Source organism: Syngnathoides biaculeatus, chromosome 6 (assembly GCF_019802595.1).
Source record: "Syngnathoides biaculeatus isolate LvHL_M chromosome 6, ASM1980259v1, whole genome shotgun sequence".
Lineage (NCBI taxonomy): Eukaryota > Metazoa > Chordata > Actinopteri > Syngnathiformes > Syngnathidae > Syngnathoides > Syngnathoides biaculeatus.
In genome coordinates this window covers 18,293,100-18,314,290 of record NC_084645.1, presented here as the reverse complement: position 1 = coordinate 18,314,290, position 21,191 = coordinate 18,293,100, and the positions used below count along the sequence as shown (strand labels likewise).

Here is a 21,191-nt window from a genome sequence, read left to right as displayed (position 1 = left end):
ATTTACTTATGGAGTCAATAAACTAAGACAAATTGATTAATAACAAAGCCTCTCATTAATTACTCTGTTACTTTAAATAAAGTCCTGCCAGTAGCTCTTAGCTACATTAGAGGGGCTGAATAATTGAATCCCCCAGTATAATAACATCCAACTTCACACAGGTACTTTGCCAGTGACCCAATGTTTGAAAAGTAGCGGGGAAAAATAAATAAATAAAGTAAAAAAAAATGTGTATTAACATGTTAATATGCAGGTATTCAGTTATAAGTTACACGTTACATCTTAAACTGACTGCGACTGGCTGGCAACCAGTTCAGGGTATACTCCGTGTCCTGCCAGAAGATAGCTGCGATGAGCTCCAGCACTCCCATGACCCTTGTGAGAATAAGCGGCTAAGAAAATGGATCGATGGATCTTAAACGGCTGATTTTACATTTCACGTAGCTAAAATCACTGCATCGAATATAAACAAAAATGGGGATTCAATCATGACTACTTTATTTCTTGGACCTATTACTACTAAAATAAATACATGGATTCATTTCTTTATCCCCCTTCTAATTGATTGTTTTGATTAGTGTTCAATTACCGAGAGCAATTTGTGAATGAGCAAGAGCAGAGAGAGACGAAAACATTTGTTAGCAGGCTCCAGCCACAGAGCAAAAACCTCCCTCAACGAATAGCAGTGTTCTCATGAGGGAGGTTATTTTAAAGCTCACATTATTTCACTATCAATTAATGTGCTCAAATTCCATTATCTCCGGGTCTCGTATAATCTTACATCTATTGTTCCTTTCTTTATTCACGTTGTGTTTCCTGTCCGCTCCCCACTTCACGCCTCTGCACCGTCTCAAGTGGACCATTGAACGTTTCTTTTTTTGGCCTCTATAGCTAACAGATGACAGAAGTGGGTGGTTTATCTTAGCTTCGAAATGGCTCTGCTGAAAATCTCAGTAAGAAACTGAGCTTTAAATCTTTCCTTGAGTACTTCGTCAACGTTTTTGTTAAAATTGAGGTGAGCGGGTGTTGCTCGAGAGAAATTCTTTTTGATACTGAAATAGTGAATCGGAGAAGTTCTAATCCGTGTTTTTCTTTATTCCCTTTTGAATACTGAATGGAAACATCCAGTGGCAATTTTACTAATACGGTGATGGTTTTACTGAGGAAAGGTGGAGATAATATTTAATTCCATGAGTTATTAGTTTGTTTTCAGACATGGCCAGAGGTAAAAACGAGTCTGTAAAAAGCTTGTTGCTGTGCACAAAAATCTGTATTGAAAGAGATCATATGCCTAATTGTGGATTGATCCATTTCAGTTTCACAAATCCATAATCCCGAGATGGTCTGCATGTGCTAGTCTGTGATGTTTTTGTCGCACTGCACAGAACAGCAGTTTTTCAGAAAATATTCTTGTGTTGTGGGGGGACAGGCAAGCATCATTCAAATGTAACAACTGATGAGGTGAAATAATCAATGCCCATAAACCCATTTATTCATCTTTTTGTTATGTTTCCTTCTTTTATTGTGCAAATGCAACATTCTGTCCACACTAATATTTAATTCCTGCAAAGGCAAATAGATTTTCCTTTTACCGAGCTTTGAATGTTGACTAAGGACGTTTGGCTATGACTGAGACAGAACATCTTGCATACAGAGCAGAGCAACACGCAGCTTTTTCTGTCACCATTCTACTCAGTAATTCTTTTTACTGATTTTCCTATTGTCTGTCCTTTTACTTGTAGATTCAATCCTGTTTCTTCACACCATTTGGTTAGAAGGCTTGACATTAAATAGGCTCTTTAGCATGCACATTATTTGTCAGTGTTTATGGTTGGATTTATTGTTAGTATGGAAAGCAAAATGCCAAACGTCATGTAAAAGATATGCAAATGATACCAAATTTCACTGTGAAAAGATTATACAGTCAGCCATGAGTCATTCTTTTGATGAGTATTGAATCAAATTTTTTGACTGAGCAAAACAAAAGTAAGCAAAAGTGCAGTTGTACAAAACTTTAGGTTTCCTTTTATTTTTTTTTCAGTGCATTAACATACTGTGTTTTTCTATTTGTAAGACAAGTTCCAATGACTAATGTAAAGCAAGGTAAAACTTCTTTTACACGCATACCTCATTGATCAACAGTAACATCCAGTTTGAATGGATCAGTCATTACTGTTGCCGTCATTTCCTATGTAAAATGCCCCCCCCCCCCGAAAAAAAATGTCAAATGTCAATAATGGGCATTATACACAAGTAGAGGGGAAAATGAAAAACACTTTCACATTTTATAAATATATGCCAGCATTTTGAGGTTATAAAGAAGCTGCAAGCCTACACTAATATGACAGGGGTATCTATGTATAGTACAGTTGTCCTCATAAATCTATGTATAGTACAGTTGTGCTCATAAGTCTACATACCCTGGCAGAATTTGTGAGTTTTTTTTTATTATAACGAATGATTGATCAACACCCATCATTCATTTCTTTACGGTTATGGTTTGTCTATTGATAATGCTTTTGTGAAATGCTTGACACTTTAATTTGAACCCCATTTTAATGAAATTGTGTTGGCCTGGCCCTTCATGTTTCTTCAAAAGAATTGCACCCATCTTACAAATTCTGCCTCGGTAATCAAACAAGCACAAATGTGTTTTCTCTGATTTACTCAATAAAGGTAGGGTTGCGAATTTCAAAATAACAGCAAGCAAAAAAAAATATTTTCCGTTCAAATAAAATGCTTGATTGCAGAATAGTTCTTTGAAAAAAAAGTAAAAGACAAATACTACCTTGTTATGATCATGTGGTTCAACGGAAAATCATGCATTGTAAAAATACATTGTAGAAAGGGTCAATGCGTTTCCAGAATTTTGACGTCTACTTTGGGAGTGCACATTATACATGGGTGCGCATTATACATTGGAAATTATGGTACTTCTAATTTCAGATTGCACATTGCTCCCCTTGGGAGGAAACCTCCAATCTCCAAAACCATCACTTTTTAGCACCCCCCTCCAAAAAAAAAAAAAAAAACTGTGAAAACAATGTGAACTTGAGCAAATATGGACAAAGGAGAATAAATCATATTGACTCAGTACTAATGAACTAATCTAATGAAATCTTTGAATAACACATTATCTCTTTTAACTTGGTGACAGATCTCAAATTTTCCTCCACAATCATTATATGTACAACCTTGTCACCAGTGGGGTGGGGGTTGGCCTTGATGTTATCCATTCCTCAACAGGACTCCAACACATTGTCAAAAATGAGTAATGACACTTCTCAATATACCGATGAAAATAAAAATGGCAGAACAGACAAGGACGTGACTTTGCTGCGGTAACTCTGGACTCAGATGACAATTACTTTTTTTTTTCTTTTTCATGGCTGACTGTCCAAATGTAACTCATAAATCTACACACACACAAACACACACACACACACAAACACACAAACACACACACACATACACTCGCATACACACACACGCACACGAATACAAAAAAATAGTCACGCGAAATTGTTTTTGTTTTTTAATTGAAAGATTTACAGTAGACCTTTGGAAAATGATACACATTTCAGACTGAAAATAAATTCTCCACAAATGCTGTCTTTCCTAATTTACCATGTATATAATAAATTTGACGCAAGTTGTCAAGCAATTTGGGGGTGGGAAGCAGTGGCTCATTGGCATGAAACAACACTGCTTCCAGAAAAAAAAAAAGAAATAATAATAACACAGTGGTATCTTTACTTACAAAATTAAGATGTTGCAGAATTAGTTTCGTAATGTGAAACTTTCGTTAGTAGACACTTATTTTACATGTAAATAGCCTAATACCTTCTAAAACCCTTTTCAAGCCCAAGGTAAGGATCTCTCTCTCTCTCTCTCTCTCTCTCTCTCTCTCTCTATATATATATATATATATATATATATATATATATATATATATATATAAAACCAGTGTATTCAAGTGTACTTTGTAATACTTTTAAGTGCATCTTATGGTTGCAAAAATATGGTACATATCATCCATAGGTATATTAATTCTGCATCCACTATCCGTGGATTCTATTTCCAGCGGTGTAAGGAACATAAACCCCGGAAATAACAGGTGAACACTGTATATATATATATATATATATATATATATATATATATATAGCTAGGGATCAGGGTACGTGCCGCCTCTCGCTCACAAGTTATCTTGGACAAATTCCAGTTGACTGTGACCCACACGGGGATAAGTGGAAAAGAAAATGATGGATGGATTACATGAAAAACATTGGTTCAAGCAAGGAGCCATCCCTTTTCCTAAACCAGACCATTTCCAGTCCCTGGCAGCATGATGGACTTGGGTATCATTGTCTTAATATTTGGGCACTAAAACCTTTTTGGCCTTCTGATCTCATTTATAAATGCTGTATGTCATAACTAAGACCTTTGCTTTATGGCTTCGATACACTTATCTCTGACCACCGGACTCAGGTCGGAGCTCTTACAGCCAGTGCTTAAAAGCCCATCATCTAGCAGTTTTAACAGTTTCATGTCTAGTTTAATATTTCTGTCTGACATTTGGAAGGTGATACCTCAATGAGTTTGGTAAGAGTGGACACTTCAGACGTCACTGTGTATCTCAGCTGGTTCTGCTCTGGGTGTGTTTATGATTACTGTTTGATTGTGTTTATCTGACCTTTGGAAGGGGGATATGACGCAAAATGGCTAGTGGTGTGAGTGCGCGACAGACGTAAGCCACACCATTACCCTCTTCGCTTCAGTGCTGGCACTGCTTCAGAAAAATGACCTAGTTTTTGGCTCTTGCCTGTTCTTTTTTAACTTTGTGTGCCAGACACGCTAACAGCCAAGAACACCAGGGTCAACAAGCAACACACAAACAAATCCCTGTTTATCCACACACCACATTTGCGTGCATCCAATACATAATGTTGCAACATAGGCCAATCAAAAATGAAGGACAAAAGAGGATATCTGCATTGCAAATAAAACCACCAAAAACTGCCTGCATCACTTCACTTCATCTTACACCATCTAAACTGATCTAACATGGCTGGTAGCCCTCAGGAAAATGTGGTATATTAGACTTTGTTTCTTCTTCTGCCAACACAAGGAGAGTACAGGAGGCCAAATTTTATTACTCATGACATGGTCTTATAAGGGGACATCTAAAACCCTTTAGCCTGCCCATTAATCCATCATTTCTTTAACTGTGTGTCAAATTCCAATCAAGTATGTCTCTAAATGTGGATAATGTAGCAGCGGGCAATGTGTGCAGCCTATTAAACACCGCAAGTATTAAATCAAAAAGCTGTGCTAATGAACCAGTCTGAGTGATGAATGCAGGTCAATATCGGGTTTGTGAATTAGACAAACTATTAATTATGCAGATTTCAGTAGACAGTATCCACGCAATGCTTTGATCAAGAAATGTCTGTGGGACTGACAATTTGTGATCTTTTTAAAATTAATTGTTTTCTTGGTCCTGGCCAAATTTACAAATTTACATAAAATAAAAAAATATAAATGTCCTTATTTGGTGTGAACCTTCAGGAGCAAGAGTTGTTGGCTTACTGAAAGTATGTTCTGCTAAAATCTCCACCATGTTCACTAAAGAGAGGAATAATGCCCAGACTAGATTTGTCACTTCCAATCATTTCACCAAATGTGAGCGATTGCTTGAGAGCCCATCCATCCCTGAGCAGTCACATTTGGTCCCTTTCACTTCAGTGATGACATTTTTTTTTAAATACAAGTCAATAGATGTGGATGAGCAGGATACTCTATCTCCATCTTCCACTATACACTTTAAAAAAATTCAGGGAGTCTCAATCCCTCATTTACAAGGTCCTCGATCCTGTGTTGACACATTAGCCCCTCCCGCCAGCATCTCAATCGAGTGGAGGGCATAAATTGAGCAACAAGCAGACTTGCTTCGAGCAGTGTCATTTCCTCAGTATTGTTGTTTCATGGAAATGTCAATTAATAATGATGTGTGTTAGAGCCCTGTTGTCTCCACAGCTATCACAGCTACAGCATACTGTACTCTGTATGTGCTCGTCAACTTTCGTTGGATGAAAAATTTGAAAAATGCATTTATAACCAAGTTTATGGACTGTACCTGATAGAGTCAGTAATAAATGCCTTACTGTGAAGTGACCACGAACCAGTGTAATAAGGAGTAATTATTAAAATATTTGTCGAACAGATTAATTTGCTAAAGAAGCATGATTTTTGGGATGTGGGTAGAACCTGATATGAATGGAGAAAATGCATGCAAGGAGCTAAAATGCAAGTTTCAGACCCAGAACCTCAAGAGAGAGAGGCAGACAAGCTAATCACTTGCTCACAATGCTATCTTCACAATTTTAGTCGAGTTTGTTGAGTTCCAAATTGTTGTACTTTTGGTGTGTTTCACGTTTGAGGTTTTGTTAAATTTCAAGAATGGTTACTGTAATTTCCATGTATAATGCGCACCCATGATAATATGCACCCCCAAAGTTGACCTCCAAATTTTAGAAAACCCTTCTCCCTATGCATAATGCATTTTTGTGATTTTTGTTATATGATCAAAACAAAGTATTATCTGTATTTTTAAAAGAATTATTATGAAGTTAAGCACTTATTTGAGAGCATAATTCTTTTGATTTGCTACTTTATTTTGAAATTTACAGCCCTATTTTTATTTAGTAAATGAGAAAACTCACAACTGTGTTCATATCAGATTACCCAGGAAGAATTTGCAAATGGTATACAATTTTTTTAATGAAAACATGAAGGGCCACATAAATATAAGTGGCTGTGGAAAGGGAAGTCAGGGCATTCCTGCTCAAGCTACTGTCCCTGTGACCAGACCCGGAAAACTGGTAAAGGATCGATGGATGGATAATTCACAAGTTGAGAGTATGTAAACCCATGAACACAACTGTCCATACTGTATGCACTTGTTTGTACTTGATCATATTGGAATGAAAATGTAGGCCACACCTTTTTCATAATCTCTAGCGGGCGGTACCATATTGGAATGAAAGTGTACACCTTTCTCACAACTTCTAAGTGACGGTGCCAATTTGGAATGTACGTTTCCAGCTTTTTCATGATGATGGCGGTGTACAATTATAAAATGGGGCAGTTTTTTTAATTTCCCCCCTATACTCAAGTATAATATGCACCATTGACTTGACAATTTTTTTGTAGAAATAAAATGTGGATTGTACATGAGGATTTACAGTAAGTCAAATTCTGTTAGACATTAATTTCATTTTTGGAATGTGTGTGTTTGTGTATCTCTGGGCATATATCCAAGTGTGTGGACAGTGTCCAGGGTCTCTTCTATTGTGGGTTATCATCTTTGTTAGCAGCCAGGATACCGCTTCCTGTTCATATAACAGTGTTGTTTTTCATTCAGAGACAAGCAGTTTGTTGGGTGAGTATGTCATTATTCACAAACAGACAATAGCAGAAGGGTATAAAATGAAATTAGTGGATGCAATTGTGTTTTGAAGAGCTACAATCTGTGATCCACTCCTTTTCCCTAAACACGGTTTCACTTTGTCAAAACCATCTGCAGTAATTGTTACTGGTTCATTAAATCAGTCAGTAGCTTGTTGTGTATGCCAATGTGTGTTCCATTGTTTTTTTTTTTTGGTGTCTAAAATCAAATGGAAATATTTTTGTGTTGGCTAATCACATTAGCTGTGGTTTGTGTTACTGTCATTTGATCACTTTCCTCATTAAGGTAATAATAATAATAATTAAGTGATTAAAGTTGTGTTGACTTGATCAATATAAATAGAACAATAACAACACTAAAGTAAGATGGTCCTCATCTGTTGTACCTTACTGCCCGATTATACTTTTAAATACCTCCCTAACCATTTCCTCACAACATATACCTGTACACTTTTTTGTTCATTCCAAATTACTTCAAATCTTTACTTCCAAATTCAACAACACATTTCTTCCTCTGTATATTCTCCGAGATACTGATTTAACAGACAATTAGATATGAACACCATTTAATTTCCCTTGACAATCTCCATTCTTATCTGCTTTCCAACTGATGCTTCAAGCTCAATGGATGCATGATCCCCTCCTTGCACTCATTGTTAAACTGTATATTATTTTCTTCATATTCAATAACCTGGAAAAGAAAATTGCCTCGACTGCTTCTAGTGTAAAATCTGTTACCGACTGCTTGGATGAGTGGGTATTCCTTCTTCAGAGTTAGAGGCAAATGTTTTATTAAGATCCGCCAATTGTTGAAATACTGTGGTTTCTTCGTTTTAGATCCTGAATCTGCCACATCGATTGAAAAGAGCACTGCTGGTTCCGCCGATGATTGTCACTGAGAACCAGAGAGCCCCATTCCCAAGGATTATTGGCAGGGTAAGAAAAACATGACACTACCCCAAGTCCTATTACATATCAATATGCCTCATTCCCCCATCTGTTTTTTCATATATATATATATATATATATATATATATATATATATATATATGACCCTAACCCTATATGAACTAACCTCGATTTTCCCTTGGGAGGAAAAAAAAAATGTATGGATTTCACATAAACACAAAGATCTAATTCATACATGCGCACAAAATGGATTCCACAAGCCACACACAATTAATTAATTGAATTAGGGGTGCTGCGCAACAGTTTTACCCAGGAAGAATTGAGGTTCAGTGTCTTGCTCAAGAGTAACCTAATGTTGCTCCGGCAGCAGGCCAGCATTCATTCGAATGTGTGCATAATTTCAATTATTTAAAGAGTCTTAACTCTGCAAACAAGTCTCTGCAGTTTCACAGTGTCTGTAAGTCACTGAATTTTGTTCCAAATTTTACTATTCATAGCAATGTTATGTAAAAGAGCATAGCTTTATAAATTAATGACACTGATACTAAAAGTGTCAGCATCATGGATGACCTGTTTGTGCATGTTCAAATCCCGGCCCTGCCTGTTTATTTGCATGTTCTCCCTGTGCTTGTTTGGGTTTCCTCCCACATCCCATAAACGTGCGTGGCAGGTTGACTGAGTAAAGTACGAATGGTTGTTTGTTTCTAGGAGCCGTGTGATTGGCTGGCGAACAATTCACAGTGTACCCCCCTTCTCGCACAAAGGTAGCTGGGATAGGCTCGAGCACTCCCGAGACCCTTGTGAGGATAATCGCTTTGGAAATGGATGGATGAATGGAAGCGCTGTAATGATAATGAATCTATGGCAGGAATATAAATCTTACTATATCACAAATTAAAAGATGTCAGGCTTTAACAATTGGTAATTATGCAGTTTAATTTTACAGGATGTGTTCAAAAACTTGACTTGTAGGTTATAACAAACACGTCGACCGAAGGACAGTTGATAAATAACACCGAATGGACCAGTATGCACCTACTGTATAATCTTTTTATACACAGACAACAGCAACAGTGCAGAACTAAAATATTTTGTCACAAATTAATTCAACATTTTCAAACATTTAAGACTATAAAAGGTTTGCTTATCGGTTTGGACATTCACAACCTCTATAGTTTGCTCAGGCAAACAAATTTAAAGCAAATTAAAAAAATCCCAGGTTACCCATTAGACCAGGCAGGGCTGAGATTTGAACCCCGGTCCTCAGAATGGTGAGGCCAACGCTCTACAGTTGTGCCACTATGTCACCTTCTTACATTTTATATTCCTCAATTTGATAGTGGAAACTTTCTCCTGTACTTGACATTTCAGTCAAGCCTAAACATGTTTGTTCATTAAAAAGGAATGCATGTAAGATTTGCATCATGTCCTTTATGCCAAATTTCCCTGAAGGCCATTGACAATTTATCTTGTTTCAAGAAGGAAATATTAAAAATCCATGCATTACTCACACATTGTATGTTACTATGTCTGTAAAAGCCCTTCAAAAACAAATGAATCAATTTCCTTACAGAGGGTTGAAAGCAAAGTCTCCGTTTAACATTTTGGACCCTGAGGAGACTTTTCATTTGTGTATACTGATGATAAAATCTATAATATATTAGTATCTCCAGCTTGTTTGTTTCAGATAAGATGGGACACAGAGAAATCTCCCTGTGCTCTCTCAGTGACTCTTATGAAAGCTGTCACACGCTCAGCTATATTTATGATAATGATACTCGGAGAGCGAAATAGCACAGGGCCTCGCACCTAGATTGTTGTTGTGCCGCTTTCGATATGACCTTCCCACCTGAAGAGCACCGACTTAACAAGCTGAAACGTGCTGTTCAGAAGGAGTGACTTTTTTTTTTTGTTAAACTTGTGAATTCTCTCGAGGTTGAGCAAAAGGACAATGAAAGTGAACAGTTAAGTTTGTTCTATCCTTTATCTATTTCAGATCCAGCTAATGATTCAACCATGAGCCCCCATCTCGTTCTCCCGCTTCCCCGTTACCTTTGTTCTTCTTTCAGTTTATCCCTCATTCTCGCAAATAGTGCCTGTATCCCTGTTTTACTTGACAGGATGTTCGGTTACATCAAGTAGAAGTCATGTCTGTGACATGGTGAAACTGATTTTCCGCATCAATATTTTCCGTCTTCCTATCCAACCTTTCCTTGCTGGGAAGCAGCCATTCATTTTTCATGCTTTCTCCATCTTATCTTATGATAGCAGTAAGGAGAAGGAGATATGGGCAACTGTCATTGGACATGTATGATTTTGTCCATGTACGTGTGTGTTGTTTCTGCGTGTGTACATCTTGAACTGATGTGTGTGCGTGTGTGTGTTGTGGGGTGGATCTAAATGGCCAGAGGATGGTGTTCTGACAGCAGGTCCCACAGGAAGGTTTGGACTCACATTGTTGATGTGACACCTCCTGCCAGTATCGGAATTGTTTTGATGGTGAGGTCTCTTCCTTGCCCTCTCTGGGGACACAAACACAGACTGCATTTTGTAATGGAATCCCCCCTATACTATTAATGTCTGCCTCGAATCATTTTTATGCTCATGATCGAGTATCATGGTGCCACCACATTTTTTTTTCTTCCTGAAGGCACCATCGTCCCCCTCGGCCCATTTTCACGGTCTCCAATTAAATGCAACAAAAGTAAATACAGTGGAACCTGGATACATTCACTCACCAGATCCTGTTCAATGGATGGTTCCCCCACCCCATCGTGACTACTGGGGAGATAAATGATTTGCAGGTTCTAACAGTTGCCATTCTAACCTCAATACCTTTTAATGTCTATACAGGACCTATTGCCCATATAGACCATCATTCTCAACTTATGTACCTGCTAATATAGTGGATAACCCTCCCAGATAGTAGAATAATAATATTAAATCTATATCAAAATCTGTCATGTACATTTTCATGTACTGTATGACTCTATTATGACATTTTAACAATATGAATTCACACAAATGTTGCCTGAAACAGATTTCATGGCAAGCTTTGAAAAATGACTGTACACCAATGCCTTGCTGGAACATGCAACATTTCAAACCATGGTCGGTCTTACACAATAGAATGCCTAGTACAGTCCTGGTTTTCCATTTGGGTGGAGAAACTCCACACTAAGACATTTGCTCCTCTGAGACAACGGAAACCCAGTTGTCTACTTAACTGTCACAGTTACTTGTGAAAATGTCTGTACGGAATGGTTTGTTGACATTGCACAGGTTTCACAGTTATTTCCAGGGTAAACCTTCAAAACATGCCAGTTAGCACGGCGCTGGCTGAGCGCATGCTTTAACATGGAACTACAACTCTAAATACCTTTTTCAGTACTTCTTTTAGAATAAATATACAAAAAAGCATATTGCACCTCCAGTACCGTTCTCGCTGAACTGAATCGTCTCATTTGATGTTTTTTTGTATTTATTTTATTGATCATTATTTTATTTATTATATAATTTGTCTGACTTTAGAGGCCTTATTTTAATGAAAATTCACTCAAAATTTAGACGCACCGCTGTACTGAATGCTGGGGATATTATGTTCAATAAAGTGGATAAAGTGGACTCCTGCGAATCACCATGAATAATTGCCACTCTCCTATAAGTGATTGGGCCAATCCCCACATGCTGCCAGATATCGTACGATCTCAGAAGCTAAGCAGGGTCATTTCTGGCTAGTACTTGGATGAGAGATCACGTAGGAATACCAGGTGCTGGAGTTGGGCAGTGGGCCAATCACCTGCTCCTGTAAAGAAAACCCAATACATTAGAGAAACCGTAATAGCACCTTAATGTGCCTCATGGCATTGAACGCTCTATCTAAAAGTGAATATTATCATCTCTATTGAAATTTAAACAAACTGACCACAAACTACGACCCCAAAACATTTCTCATGCTCTCAATCCTTTCTGTAGCCTTAAAAATATAACACATTACATTGAATTTACATAAAGCATTGTCTTGTAATGATGATCTGCATGGCAAATGTGGTTGTGACTTCTTCACAAAACTAACTTCTGTTCTTGTTTTTTACAGATTCATTAATTCAGTTAGTAGCCTGTTGCTTTCATTTAAGAGTTCAGAGGTTCCACTCTGTCCTAGTTTACCTGAAAGGATGACATTAAACTCCAAAAGCAAGCTTTTATTCCCAACTTAATGCAACAAAAGTCATTGTCCAAGAGCATTCACGTTTCAGTAGTGGCGATGTGAGATGTGCTGAGCCTCCAAAGCATGTTTCCAGAAAGTGCTTATCGCGGCTTGCCTCATTTAGGGAGGAGCTGGGAGTGATGAAAATGAAAATGTAGCAAACTACAATAAAATGTTCTGACTTTTGACATGACAGAAAATTGTGCATATGCAAGATTTTTAGCAACAACCACCAAAAAAAAGCTGCATTCAGGCAAATATGGAAAAGATAATGGTGAATATGGTGAAGATAATGTGCATCACTGTCATATACACACCATTTAATCTTGGCACATAATAATGCATATATTATTCAACTCAGATGTTGGACCCGTGTGCCGGGTTCTAATTGAGAGATTTGAAGAGGGTAAATGATGTTGTTTTTCTTAAATGCCCCACAGCTCTGAAAGATATTGCTATGTACCCCGCTGGTTTCTGTTGCAACATGCCATATTTTCTGGTTGTTTTCTCTCTCTGCCAAATTTAGTTTGGAAATACGAGCTTCAAATTTACTTGGATGTACATGTCCACTCACGCAATGTAAATCAAAATGAAACATCCGTTATGAAATACCAACAGGTAATGTCAATCGAAGGTTTCACCTCCCAAATGAACTTTTCTGTCTTAATGTGACATCACCACAAAAAAAGCAAGTCATGTAGTAGTTTTCTTGCAGCCACAAGTAAAATATGAAGAAGAATCTATGAAGAAGAATCAATGTGACCACTGTAGCATTGTCTCAGCACTGTTTGGATCCCGGTTTGATCCTCCTCTCCAACAGGTTGTACGTTTGCTTTGTTTTATTTATCTCCCAAATGCACTTTTTGTTTTGTTTGTACTTTCAACGCTACCGGCATTCAATAACACGCATGCTGTATCTTCTGAACAGAGAACAAGCACATTGCATAGAGGGATATTACAACATTGTAACGGAAGCAGCTTCTGGCTTTGTTTTTTTTTTTCCCAAAACTATTTGTTTATTTGTCTCTCCAAGATGAAAAAATAGTCCTATCCCCTGCCTGCCACCAGCATCCTGGCCCCCGCAACCCACATCCTCAACTCATTAGTTTTCTTTTTAATCGTTTCCTTTTTTTTACGCTATTAGTCATGTTTATTTGCAGATGCAAATTTCAAATCCTGCCTGGACTGCAGGACAAATGGAGCAGGTGGTGATATGCAATATGATGAAAGGAGCTTAAAACCAGGCAAAGCAATAAAAAAGAGATTTGTCAGGTGAGAACTCCAGAATAGACGCTGACCAAATGTAGGCCTTTGTTTTCTTACCTTCTTGCTTTAGCAAGCCAACCCATGCATTTCTCCTTTCCTCCAGGCAAAAAAAAAAAAAAAAGCTTGCTTTTATGTCTTCTCTATCCTTTATGACTGCTCATAAATCCATGTTTTATAGTTTTTGCCTTTTAAAATGTTACGTGGCTCTACATATGCCTCGCCATGTTCTGCCATTTAGCTAATGAAAATGTTATTGGTTGGTGCGTAAACAGGTATTTCCTTTGGCCACCTAAGTTTCCATCAGATGCACATTTCCATTGTATAGATGACCACACCTGTTACCATTTAAGTGGAGAAGCAAGGAGACTTGCAAAATTGGAAATTGAGCCGATTACGTTACTCTGGAGGTCAAGAGATGAAAGTCTTTTGTTTTAGATTGCCAGTCAAGGGGTACTTTGAAATATTAATTCCCAAGAAAATGATGTAAATTGAAATAATCAGTTCCAATGACAGCATAAAACACAATTGTATAAATGTGCAATTGAAACACAAAACTGTAAGTGTAATGATAATTTAAATGCAATTTATATTAAAATCTACACATAATAATTAAAAAAGACATAACAACCTCAATCACCAGTGATGACACGAGGGTAAAGAATCAAAGAAGAATTTCCATTTCATCCTTTCCTGCTCACTGACCTGAGTTCTTGTGTACTCTGACATCTCTTGATGCATTGAGAGTCTTTGGAAATTTTATATAACTTTAGAGGGATATTTTCCCTTAACATCCATCCATTTTCTGAACCGCTTATCCTCACGAGGGTTGCGTGAGTGTTGGAGCCAATCACAGCTGTCATCGGGTAGGGGGCGGGGTACATGCTGAACTGGTTTCCAGCCAATCGCAGAACACATAGAGACAAATAGTCTCGCTCACAATCACGTCAAAGGGCAATTTGGAGTCTCAAATGAATGCATGCTTTTGCGATGTGGGAGGAATCCAGAGTGCCCGGAGAAAACCCATGGAGGCACACGGAGAACATGGAAATCCCACACAGGGGACGGTATTCAAACCCCAGTCCTCAGAACTGTGAGGCTAATGCCCTAATTGGTTGTTCCACCATTCCACCTTTTTTCCCTTGACATGTTGTGTTCCACTTTAGGGGTTGTACCAGACAAGGATGAGAATAAACCGATACTGTAATTTTATTCAGAATGCACACAATGCACAAGTTAGACTTTCACAATAAATTATGTATTGTGAAAAAATTTGATTACAATTCTTGAAGAAAAGTAAATAGATGGCTCACAGATCATAATTATTTTTATATACTTTTACATGTGAAACCAAGATTACAAATGGGCTTTGTATGATACATTTTAAAGGTGTTTAAAAGTGCTTGAAAAATTCTCTGAAATAAACTGTAGGCCGCATGGTGGGCGACTGGGTGGGTAGCACATCCGCATCACAGTTCTCAGGCCCCTTGTTTAAATCCAACCTCGCCTGTGTAGAGTGTGCATATTCTTCCAGCGCCTGCGTGGGTTTTCTCCCACATCTCCAAAACATGCGTGGTCGGTTGCTTGGAGATTCTAAACTGCTCGTTGGTGTGAATGCAAGTGTGAATGGTTTGTTTGTACATCGTGTCCCCTCCAAATGGCCGGCGGTCCAGAAAATGAGTCAAAGACTAAACTGAAGCCATTTATTCCTCTACTCCTCTGTAGAAACCCGCATTGTCCATTACGTAATGGGAAAAAAGAAAGTATTTTTTCGGATGGTACCTTTAAAAACATTAATCATAGGGACAACAACAGTAAAACATTATAGTAATATTTCTGGTAATAAAGCTGTCCCATTTTTTTAAAAAACTTTACTCATGCTCCTAACATATGTGGTTATCATCGATCGACCATCGCTCTTTAAGAGAAAAGGTCGAATCCATTTGCGAAATAAACCCTTTATGGTTGTGTAAAAACAGACAGGGATGTATTGTGCAAAATGAAACCTCTCACCTTTTTACACATGGGGGATTTTTCTGAGCAACACAGCTACACAGTCTTGTTGGCTTTCACCGAGGTGCCTCTCTACTGTAGTCCTTGTTGTGACAGGAAGAAAGTGCAGATTCAATAATTAGCGACTCAATCACAGCACAGTTTTGTTGAGAACGCCATGCCCTCGCCAGACCATTCCAACTTGCGTCGACCCCCCTCATTATTTTGGAGGAGATATAACTAAACACAAACATTCTTCAATATTTCTGTGAGACTTACAGTACCTCAACTGTAGAATAGCTTCTACAGTATGTGCCTAACTGAGAATTTAACCACCATCCTTAAACTAGCGAATCATTTGGAAGACAATCAAAATTTTGGTACCGGAACATCCATCCATCCATTTCCTGAGCCACTTATCCTCACAACGGTGACTGAAGCGCTGGAGCCAATCCCAGCTACTGTATCTTCAGGCAGGAGGCAGGATACACCCAGAACTGGTTGCCAGCCACTCCTCGTGCCTATGGATGCAGACAACAGTCACACACACAATCACACCTAGGGGACACCCAGATCCTCAGGGCTGTGAGGCCAAAGCTCCAACCAGTAGCACCACTGTCTCACCTGAACCGCAACAACCTCCCTCCCCCCATATACTATATGAAGCTCCCTTTGTTACCTATTAATTGCTCATTAAATTCCCTTTTCTAGGCACAACAATTAATCTATTAATATACAAAGCTTCAATCATCAAACTATTTTGATAATGGATTAATCACTTGGAGCCATTGTTTTTCCTTATATTGTCTTCTGATTTCAGTCTCTGAGCTGTAAAACTGTCAACTGTATGATTTATGTAGTACAACATGAAGCCAGAATATCTCATTTTAGTTTTTAATCAAGACATTTGTAAATGTCTCCTTTTATTTTGAAAAAAAAAAAAAAAAATTATGTTTTTTCTGACATGTTGCAGACTAAACCAGGAACACCCAGCTGATTAATTACATTTTTTTTTTTTTTTTGCAGTTGACATATAAATAACCTACAACCAACATGTAGTTGAACTTGTATCAGCCTTAGAAATGTGAATCAAAATATTAGCTCATCACATTAATCAGTACGTTTCCAAAAACGGTCAGTACCTCACTCCGACTCGTGTAGTATTGCTTAATTGCCGTTTATTTGATTTAGTTTTATACTTTCAAAATATCACATAATCAACAATAATCTGTAAATAAACAGTACTTAATTAGAAATTTTTGATAAGCTTTAATGCAATATATATTTTTTATCTATTTATCAGTTTATTAAAGGAGTAATCTATAGAATAATAGATTCTAGGGATATTTCTGTAGACAGCCTAATTTATTTTTTCGTCACATGAACAGACACAAATACATACACTCACACACACATACCGCTAGTTTCCTCAAATTTTCTTGGCAAGAAAAAGTCATTCGGTTGATACAACCAAAAGCACGACTGTGGGTAACTACTATATACAGCGCTGCAGTGCTCATTCGCTGTGTTCTTGCAAAACTTCCTGTCATTTGGATGTAGTATCACACCCCCATTTCCTTTCATGTTGGCTTAGGAATTAATTTCAGCTGATAGAGATGGTACGGGGTGACTCGTTCCCCTTCAGTCAGTGCCCCCACTCACAGTGGGAGACATGTTGCGCACAAACAAAGTCACTGGATGTGTGTTTAGTTGCCACCACCTGCATCATTTGGTGTGGAGACATGTAGCGTTTGTACTGTTAATGCCATCTCCCACAGAGGCATCTTGTAATAACGCTAAACATCTGACACTTCACTTATGCTTCAGTTGACGTTTCCACGTCGTCAACTCCGTAATACGTTCACATCTCATTTGACACCAGCAAACAGCATCCGTTTTGTTGTTGTTTTGTATGCTTTTTTTTTTTTTTTTGCACGGTGGGAGGGGGTGCTGCTTTTGCCTCCCTGTGGGTTTGCTGCTGAGCCATCTGTGGATTTTGAGTTATTGTTTTTTCACTGATTTCCTTCATTAGTATCCAGGTACTGACCACTGACATTGGTAAAATGTTTTGTTTGTGTTCATTGGTGGGTAGTGGAATCCAGTACTCATGAAGTTGCATCAAGACGATATCACTTTGTGTAATGTACAAATGAGTAAAGAAGGAGATTGAGAACACTGATATTGACGGTCTCTGTATTCTGGTTGAACCTTCAAAGCTGAGCAGAACTCATTTCTGCAACACTGGTTGTCTTGGTTAATTAATTTTTCCCTGAGGAAATTATGTAAAGTGAATCAACTCGTTGGAGACTCAAACAACCATGAAACTTTATCTACCTAAAAGAAAATGTATAAAATAAAAATTGAACAATTTTGGCTGTCAAATATTAAAATAAGCTAAGCATTGGCCTGCATAAATCATAAAATTGAAAGGAAATAGAATAAAGTAACGGCATGGTGGAGCAGCTGGTAAAGCATTGGCGTCACAGTTCTGAGGTCCTGGGTTCAATCCCGGATCCACCTGTGTGGAGTTTGTATGTTCTCCCCAAGCCTGCGTGGGTTTTCTCTGGGCACTCCGGTTTCCTCCCACGTCCCAAAAACATGCAACATTAATTGGACACTCTAAATTGCCCTTAGGTGCGACTGTCTCAATGTGCCCTGCGATTGGCTGGCAACCAGTTCAGGGGACCCTCATGAGGATAAGCGGCAAAATAAAATGGATGGATGGATAGAATAAAGTAGGTGGAATGGTGGAGAAGCTGGAAAGCATTGGCCTCCCAGTTCTGAGGTCCAGGGTTCATTCGCCGCCTGTGTGGAGTTTGCATGTTCTTCCCGTGCCTGTGTGGGTTTCCTCCGGGCACTCTTGTTTCCTCCCACTTCCCAAAAGCCATGCACATTAATTGGTCACTCTAAATTGCCCCTAGGTATGATTGTGAGTGTGACCGGTTGTTTGTTTCTACCTGCCCTGCGACTGGCAGGCAACCAGTTCAGGGTGTAGCCTGCCTCCTGCCCGTTAACAGCTAGGGATTGGCTCCAGGACTCCTGCGAACCTCATGAGGATAAGCAGCTAAGAAAATGTATGTATGGATGGAATAAAGTAGGTGCATGATTGGCTGTCAACCAGTGTACGGTGTACTGCCTCTCCTCTTGCCCAAAGTAAAGTAGGAAACAGTGTGTGTGGCAGAGCAGCGGTCGTTGTTAGAGAAAATTCAGTGTCCTGCCTAAAAGAAACCAGTAGCTTCCTCTTTTCATTTTTTACAGTACGTATGTGAATTGTGCCATTGGATGTAACAACCAATCATCCCTCACTCATTGAATCACATTGCAAAATGCCCAAAACTGAATTGCTGTATATTCTACTTCCAATTTGCATTAGTTTTTTTTTTTTCCGCGCATCGCAGAATATCTGCTAAGAGACTAAACAATTGTGCACGTGCACAGTTTAGAGGGAACATTGGCTGACCTTGTTTTTTTGTTTGTTGTTTTGTTTGTTTGTTTTTTTTGGCACGCCGTCCCACGATCGACCAAGACTGCCTCACGATCGACCGGTCGATTCCGATCGACGCATTGAGCAACCCTGACTTATGTGGTCTTTGGGGTCTATAGTGCCTGCAGACACCATGTTGGTAATCCCTGCTCGGAATGAACTATTAGGTTTTGGAGGTTTTAATTCTTACATGATTTTTGTCAGGCACCATGGTGGATGCCTCACAGTTTTGGGTTCAAATCTCGGCTCCTCTGTCCGGAGTTTGCATGTTCTCACCGTGCCTGTATGGGTTTATATATATTGTTTCTATGTGCCCTGCAATTGGCTGCCGACCAGTTCAGGGTGTGCCCACCTCTTGCCACAGTCACATGGGATACGCTCCAGCATGCTTTCGAATCTTGTATGTATGTATATATGTATGCATGAACGAATGAACGAATGAATGAATGAGTTTTGCCTTATCTAACACACAATTTACACTCTGTTAACATAACAATCTTGTCACTCTCCATTTTTGTCTTCTTCTTATGACTGGCCTGCTCATGGATGGTGCTGGAACCTGTAGTCTCATGTGAGTACATCTATCACAATGTGAGATGAAAATCTCAGAAATTCCTTGAATCAAAAGACAAATGTGCAAAGCTTAGAGTTGCCATGTGTGTTCGGTCTGCAGGTGATCTCAACAGAGAAGTCGTGGGACCATATTTTTCGACTGACAGGCCCTGGTGCTGACCAGGACCCCAAAGGTCTCTTTATTATTGACATAGACACAGGAGACGTGTCAGTCACTCGCTCACTAGACCGTGAGGTCATCGATTCATACCAGGTAAGTGTGGTCTTCTATGTTTAATGACACTCAACTGTAGGGCATTCTGTCTCATGCATCTCACCCAAAATGAGGTTTATAGTCAGTAGATTTATGAAGCCCTAAAACGTTAACTTTCCTAGTCTTTCATATTTTCAAAAGGTTGGTGTCATCGGAGAGCTTGCTAAATTCACAAACTGACTACATACAATGAAGAAATTACTGTAAGTATTTGAACACCCCACTATATTGCAAGTTCTCCCACTGAGAAATCATGGAGGGGTCTGAAATTTTCATCGTAGGTGCATGTCCACTGTGAGAGAGACGATCTAAAAAGAAAAATCCATAAATCACAAAGTATGATTTTTTTTTTTTAGGATTTATTTGTTATGCAGCAGCAAATAAACATTTGAACACCTGAGAAAACCAATGTTAATATTTGGTACAGTAGCCTTTGTTTGCATTTACATAGGTCAAACGTTTCCTGTAGTTGTTGTTGTAGTTTGCACACACTGCAGGAGGGATTTTGGCCCACTCCTCCACGCAGATCTTCTCTAGATCAGAGAGGTTTCTGGACTGTTGCAGAGAAACACAGAGTTCAGCTCCTTCCAAAGATTTTCTTTTTGGTTTCGGTCTTGAGACTGGGTAGGCCACCTTGATATGCTTCTTATGGAGGCACTCCTTGGTTTTCCTGGCTGTGTGCTTCAGGTCATTTGTCATGTTGAAAGAACCAGCCTCTGACTAGGGTAAAAGGTTGTTCCCCAAAATCATTCAATGCATGGCCGCTGTCCTTCTCTCCTTAATACAGAGTTGTCCTGTCCCATGTGTAGAAAAACACCCCCAAAGCATGATACTACCACCCCCATGCTTCATTGTAGGGATGGTGTTCTTGAGATGCAACTCATCATTTGTCTTCCTCCAAACGTGGTTAGTGGAATTATAACCAAAAATTTCAATTTTTGTCTCATCTGACCACAAAACTTTCTCCCATGACTCCTCTGTATAATCCAAATGGTCATTGGCAAACTTAAGACAGGCCTTGACATGTGCTGGTTTAAGCA

The 21,191-nt window shown here is 38.7% G+C and overlaps 1 protein-coding gene across 1 annotated transcript in view; it reads left to right on the top strand.

The window, feature by feature from the left end:
* Positions 1-21,191, top strand: part of cdh13 (cadherin 13, H-cadherin (heart)) — a 289,553-nt gene that overhangs the window by 115,411 nt on the left and 152,951 nt on the right. The window contains exons 4-6 of the mRNA XM_061822507.1: positions 8,308-8,406; positions 19,891-19,896; positions 19,999-20,151. Of these exons, the coding sequence (XP_061678491.1) occupies positions 8,308-8,406; positions 19,891-19,896; positions 19,999-20,151 (258 nt within the window). The remainder of the gene's footprint in view (positions 1-8,307; positions 8,407-19,890; positions 19,897-19,998; positions 20,152-21,191) is intronic.